The sequence below is a fragment of the Eublepharis macularius genome, chromosome 17 (assembly GCF_028583425.1).
Source record: "Eublepharis macularius isolate TG4126 chromosome 17, MPM_Emac_v1.0, whole genome shotgun sequence".
Taxonomy (NCBI): domain Eukaryota; kingdom Metazoa; phylum Chordata; class Lepidosauria; order Squamata; family Eublepharidae; genus Eublepharis; species Eublepharis macularius.
The window spans coordinates 645,217-652,168 of NC_072806.1; the positions used below are offsets into that span (position 1 = coordinate 645,217).

A 6,952-nucleotide genomic window follows, 5' to 3' on the forward strand; every position below is an offset into this window, starting at 1 on the left:
AGGCCAGAGCAACCCCCCGCTTGGCCCCCCTTCCCAACTACCAAGACTACTGAAGGGACACATAGCTAACGTTCCAGGGACTTCCTGGCATCACTTTTCCCTTTCCATTAGAGCCAGGCCCACTCAGAAAGTTCTAAATGACAAAGAAGACCCTTTCATGCACCTTAGTGACCAGGTGGGGTTTCTCCTACCGTTATCCTCAGAGGCTCTAGAAATGGCACCTGGGAACCTGCCAAGGGAAAGGGCTGTGCACTGTCATCATTTCAGATCAGCAACGGGGAAGGTCTCCATCCCTGAGCCCCTGTGGCCAGTTGCTTCTCAGCACCCACCTGATCAAGTCAAATGGCTCACTCCTTGAAGGGCTGCCCTTCTCTCCCCGGCCAGCTATCCCAGCTCTGAAGCACGATGGGCAACGGATGGAGGCAGCTGAAAGGATATGTGCCGGCAACCCTTTCCAGAGCATTTAATACAGCCAGCTACGACAGGGCTCACTCCAGGGAAAAGGAAAGGGGGGGGGGGAACCCTGTCCAGAGACAGGAGGCCAAGAAACTTTTGTATGAGTCATACCATGCACTTCTACGGAAAGGTCAGCACCATGCCCTTCCTTCTGGAAGAAAGCAATACCGAACATACTGCAACGGAGAACTCTAGCAAAGTGTTGTTTTATGTGGAAAACCTCAACCCAAATCCCTCACATTTTGGCGAAGTACAATCTCACCAACGATTACTGAGCAAATGCCACAGGCTATGGAGCAGCCATCTTTTCCTCTGGTTTGGGGGGGGGGGTCTTCTGAATTGCCTGGATCTACCAGGAACACCCACATGCCCTCCAAGGATAACCAAAGAACGGCATCCAACGAATGAGCACCAGCTCTGGCTACAGCGCCTTGGGAAGAGGCACCAAGTGAGGCACCAGAGCATAGGACTGTCTCCCTCAAAGCTCTTCTCCCTGTTGGAGAGGAACGACGCTGCGCCCATCTGCCCTGCTGCCTTACTTCCGGGCCCTGGGAGGGGCTGTCCCTCTGCCCGTGGCGGCGGGGTTCTCCCACTCTGCCTGCCTGCCACAGGAGCTGGGGGATGAGGAGCCAGGGCAGCCATCGCTTTGGCTTCTCGGCAGACAATGCAAGAGCCACCCACAGCAGACAACTGCTGTTTGGGGAAAGGGCCTTCCTTGGCACAAAGCGTCAAACATCTGGCAGCAAGATCTAAGCTGGACTAGAAGGTGGTTCCGCACAAGCCAAGCCCATCTAAAAGGTGCAACACAACCTCTTTCAGTGGCTCATGTCTAGAGCAGGCCAGAGGCGACAGAGCAGCAGCAGCGGCAGCGGCGGCGGCGGCGGCGGCGGCGCTTTCTCTCGCGCGCGAGCCTGCACAGAACAGCACCCAACCTTTCTCTACCCCCATCCCTTCTGGGTTCATCATCACATGCAGTAGCCTGGAAGCTGCCTTGGAAATCAAAGCAGCTCAAATATGATGTGCTGTCTGGTCCCCTGGCAATCCACCCCAGAACTGCTGCTTCTAAGCAAAAAAGCTACAGAAATGCAGCCTCTCCACAAAAAGGGGACTGCCGTTTTCCCAGCTGCCTCATGAAAACTTGCACAGACAGAGGGCGAGGTGGCCCACAGCTCCACTTCCAAGGTTTGCTGCTAAGCGAGCTTCCTGCCCTAAGACCCCAGAGGCTGCCACACGACTTGAGCAGTGTGCCCTTGTCCAGCAATTCTTGCAGGCGGCAGGTAGCTCTCCTCTCCTTTTTCATAACCCTCCCTCTTAATCCTGACACCTTCAAGGCCCACTGCCTTCCTCTTGGAAACACTCTATGGAATAACTGTAGACCAGAAGATGTTAAGAACGCATTATGCTTCAAAATAACATGAACTTTCTCGTTCATTAATACTGCCATTTCTGTATCTCCTCCTGGCACTTAGTATGTCGCAACTATAGTGAGTCCTAGCAGGAAAAGAAAGTGATTTGCCTAGAGGCCTGGTATACACCATGGCTGCCAGCCAGAAAGTGTTTTTGAGGGACACTCAAGGCACCCCTGCACAGTCCAAGCAAGGAGACCACCCCACCCCCACCCCCCGCCCCCCAGATCACTTCTCTCCCTTTCTTTCCCCTCCCAAGAGAGGCTGCAACAGGGCAAAAGAAAGCAGCCCGCAAGCAGAGTTCGCACCGCACAAAACTGACTCCCTTCCTCCCCTCGGCTCTCAGGAGGGAAACCGGGATCTTAGAAATCGCTGACCAGCACCTCTTACCTGGGTGAGACCGGGGGGAGGAGGCATGTCCTGGTGGTGTCGCAGCAAGGGCTGGGTGCCCCTTGCTTAACTCATGTGCAGAGTAAGGGGAGGGGGGCAGGGGGGCCCCGGCTGTCTTGCAACCTGTGTAACCTGTGAGGAGATAAACTGTTAGTAAAACCCAAAGATTTGTAATGCTGCCTTTAAACAAAGGCACTTATATACTTTGCCTACATATTCAGGGGCAAAGAACAACTCTGCTCTTTCACCCAGGTCTGAATAAGGCCCGTTTCCCACTTGCCACTTACTTGGAGGGGAGAAGGGCAACAATTGCTGGTACCTTAAAACTGAGACCCAGAATGCATTTACAAGTTAGATCTAACATCCCAGGAGCTCAACAAGGATAAGGGAAGAGGGGCAACTCTCAAGTGCCTTTCTGTCTGGAGATCTTGAGTGCCCTGCTTGCCTGTTAATCTCAAATGCCTAGAAGCCTGCCATTCTCTCAGGCCACCTCCTCCACGGGAAAGAGGCTGCAGAAGTCGCCAAACATTTCCACCCGCTGGAGAGGGAACGTCAGAGGAGACAAAATGGTTTCTCAAGGGAACCCAGCTACTCAGGTCAAGGCAAGAAGGACTGGTTTAAGGCCCCATCATATTCCCCATTCTAGGAACCAGGCATCTTCCAAACAAGGGCACGTAACTAAATGAAGTCTTCAGATTACCTAAAAACATGAGCCAAACCACTGGTCATGCAGCCCAGACACCTTTACACGGTTGAATCTTCTGAGGGGAGGGGAATAGAGATACAGAGAAAGCAACGGATTTTGACTAGGCTCTCTATACACAGACAGGGACCCAAAGCACAACCACTGACATGTTGGCGGCGGGGGGGGGGGGGGGGGGGCACAATCCAGGACAGAATCAAGTGCACAAACTTTTCAGCCACAAGGCAAGTCATTACAGTGTTTCTCCGCGAGATAAAAGGCTCCGTGTTTCTGGTTGCGAATGTTATGAGCATCCATGATTGCCACAATAATAAATGCATCAACTACTATGTTACATTTATATAACGGTTTTGCCTCAGAAATGAAGTATTGTCTTATGTGACCTTTCCTTTTATATAGTAAGACAGGCTTTGATAGTTCCATGATTTTAGAATGTAACACATTTTAACATTTAAGAATCTTAAAATATACCTTTTGAGTGTTTATGCTCTACTGGTTGAACCAATTTCCTTAAACTGAGATTAGAAAGACAAACTGGGAGCTAACACAAATCAAAGCTGATCAAGAGCATATATGCTTCCTGCAGCGCTCTGGACCATCTTGGAAGGCAATCACCAATATAGAGGATTATAAAAGCCAGGCTGAGAAGACAAAACAGCACGCAAAGCAGCCTGTGGCTTCCCCAAAGGGGGGGACTAATTGGTTGAGGGTGGCAAGAGACATTGGCTGTGCGTCTAATTCTGGGCCCAGGAGCATGGGGGGGGGGGGACGGGAAGAGCCCAAACCTGTGCCAGTGGGGCTGGTCTGCTCTTCATCAGACTTTCATTTCTGCAACAGCCACTGTAAGTGGACAGGACATTTTCCTTCCCTGTTCACAGACTACAACCCCTCAAAATGCATCTGTGCTTTTTTTTGTAAGAAAATTTCACTGATGTTGCTCAAAAGTGGATGTCATTACTTACATATAAGCACAGCAAATAAAAATAATTATTTCTGTAACTCAGAAGACCTTTTATTACTTGTTCCAATCCCACCCCACCCTCACTCTAGGAGCGAAGTTCAGACTGCAAGACTAGGCGCTTCTGCTCTGTCAGGGGCAAAGGGGGCACGGTACAGAACCCTCTCTCTCTCTCTCTCTCCCTCTCCCTCTCCCTCTCCCTCTCCCTCTCCCTCTCCCTCTCCCTCTCTCTCTCTCTCTCTCTCTCTCTCTCTCTCTCTCTCTCTCTCTCTCTCTCTCTGCAGCCTCTTCTCCTGAGGAAAGGCTGGCTTTACAGCCCCCAAAGATGAATCAACCTCGCCAAAGTATTGCTAAATGCCGCTTTTATTAGTTAATTCCACACCTTTCCCCAGTAAAAACAGGCATTTTCTCCAGCAGGGCTGGAGAAAGAAGAACTGCAAAACTGTTGGTAGGATCTCGGCCATCCCAGGCCACGGCCTCAATGGGCCTGCCTCTTCTGCAGTCAGGTCCTTTGTCCTCCAACGAAAGCTCTTGCAGACTGGGCAAAGAAGACATGCGGTTTGGCACAGTGGGTTCCATCACAAGCCAGGAGAGACTTCCCTCGGAAGCCAGCTTCTACATTAGACCAATTTCAGCGATGTTCCATCACAAGCCGCTCAGACCCAGATGGGAGGGCTTGGAGCTCTGCAAGCAGAGAGCGGGCGCGCGCGCACACCCCCTGTTGTCACGGGAGCAAAGACCACAGAGCGTCCCAGCAGCCAGGAGTCAACATACAGAGAAGGCAAGGAAAGAGAAGCACCCGCCAGGATTTCCAGAACATGGGCGGTTAGTAAAAAATGCAACAAGTCTCTCTCCTGGGGCTCAAGAGAACTAGATTCTGGAAACTCGCTCCTGAGACTGCATCACCAAACCTCCGAGTTGTCCCGGTTATTTTCTTCACATGAGCTGGGCAGACCATAAAAAGCACTTTCTAGACAGGAAACAAAAGCCCTGCCAAGCCACACCTGTGAAAGAAAACCACTTCAGGAAGAAAATGACTCCCCTCCCCTTCCCCTGAGACAGAACAGAAGGACTCTCATCTCTCTAACCTATTTCCTGAAGACTAAATTGGCAACAAGACCGGTGTTTCCATACCCCAAACAGTGCCAGCGAGACATCTGCCACAAAGACAGCCTGGAAGAGAGGCCTACCACGACGCCCTTCGCGCGCTGAGCACCCGACTCATGTCCGTCTTTAATCCCGAACTACACACACCTGGCAGATACAAAGCTGTGCTGAGGCAATCCTGCCATTCCAGGCCCGCCGTCTCCAGCGTTTGGGTCCAGCCTTTTCTCCGTAAGCTGCCAGGTGAGTGCTGCTTAAAGGTCCCATTTTGCAGAGGGCCCAGCGGCTTAGGGATGGCAAGCTGGATGGTGTTTCCTTCACCAAAGACCTGCGGCTGCGAGCAGCGCTCTTTGTCCACTAGAATCAACGGAGACCATACACCATGCCGTACATCATGCCATGCCACACATAGTAAACTCACACATATACAAGTACATTTCATCTCCCTATGTACAGAACCAGAACCAGAACCAGAACCAGATGTGTTTCGGCCCAAGGGCCTTCCTCAGTTTACTATGTATATATACGAGGGTATGGTACTTACACGCTGAACCACATTGTTGATGTTTTTAATCACATTTGTGCATTTGAATTTGTTGAATTAAATTATACACCGGTGTTTGAATTATTTGCATTATGTTTTTAATTACACTTTGCTCACTTTTATTGCTTCAGTCTCTCTGGTTTCCCTTCTTCTGCGGGGTTGTGTTTTTTCTCCCTTTTTTGCCGTCTTTACCACTAGAAACAACCCCAGAACAAAAGTAGCACAATACTGCGTCAGGGTCAAATAGACCCCCTTTTCCAGGTTCGTCAAGCTCTGCCCCGGGTCTGAATTACTGCTGGGGTTCACGTTTCCAAAGGGCCTTGGCTGACTCCTCTACCCCAGCCCTCCCACTACTGGCAGCTGCCTTCCAGTGAGAGAGACCCCCACTGGTCTCTCCAGAGGCTCTAGCAGAGGCAGGTCTTTCTCCGCACCTCTCCTCATCCAGAGATCACGTCACGTGTTCCAGGAGATGGCCTTCTTGTATCTGAGCAGAATCACCCGTGGAGTGCCGTGGGGTGTGAATGACTCTTTCCTCCTACTGGAGCTCTTCAATGTGTTCTGCTCTCAAATTACAGAACGCTGACCGAATACCACGGTCACTCTTTCTAGCCCATGGAACAACAACACAGCCTTGCCCAGTAACTGCCAACCCTAACTTCTGGAAAGTTCTGGACACTTGCAACCCGATCCTACGCAGAGAGTGGGCCAGATTTCCTAACCGACAGGCAAAGGGTTCACAAGCCTTAGCTTTCAAGTAAGCAGCCTTGTTTTGAACCCCTGCCAAGTGTGCAAACAGCACCAAGCAAAACCTAGCTGCTAAGCGGACAGAATTATTCAGTGCCAGCAGACTGAGTGGTCAATGGGTCTGGATACTGCTCCTACACTAGATTTAGCTCAATTCAGCTGCAGACCAGGATTCCAGAACATGTACAGCAACCAGCTGGTGTGCGTGCATACATGTTCAGAAAATATACCAAGTTACATCAATGGTTTAAATCAGATCTTTTGTTGTTGTTGTCTTACACTGTCTTGATTTAAACCAATGGATGCAATTTAACAAAAACATTAAAAATACACCCAAAAAACTCCTTCGGTTGGTGATGGTCTGGTTTGCTCCTCAGCAAACCGTCTGTGCGGATGCCCAGGTCTCAAAAGAATTGCATTACCAGAAGCCACACACCAGAACAGACTGGACTCCTGACCCGGATCTCAAATGTGAACACAGCCAATCCGTCATCTCTTTGGGGGAGGATTCAATTTAAAGTGAGAATATCCATTCAGAAGGGACACACTGAACTACACTGGGATACGATATTCCAGGCACCCACAACGGTCTCACGATGGATGCAGGAAGGCAGCCCTCCAAACACACAGAAGCAAAGCGACACCTG

General features: G+C 50.6%; 1 protein-coding gene across 5 annotated transcripts in view; it reads right to left on the minus strand.

The window, feature by feature from the left end:
• EIF4G3 (eukaryotic translation initiation factor 4 gamma 3) overlaps positions 1 to 2,378 on the minus strand; it is a 71,901-nt gene extending 69,523 nt beyond the window's left edge. For all 5 annotated transcript variants that reach the window (XM_055001712.1, XM_055001711.1, XM_055001710.1 and 2 more), the window contains exon 1: positions 2,253 to 2,378. In XM_055001712.1, the coding sequence (XP_054857687.1) occupies positions 2,253 to 2,279 (27 nt within the window). In that variant the 5' untranslated portion in view covers positions 2,280 to 2,378. The remainder of the gene's footprint in view (positions 1 to 2,252) is intronic.
• Between the last annotated feature and the right edge of the window lie 4,574 nt (positions 2,379 to 6,952).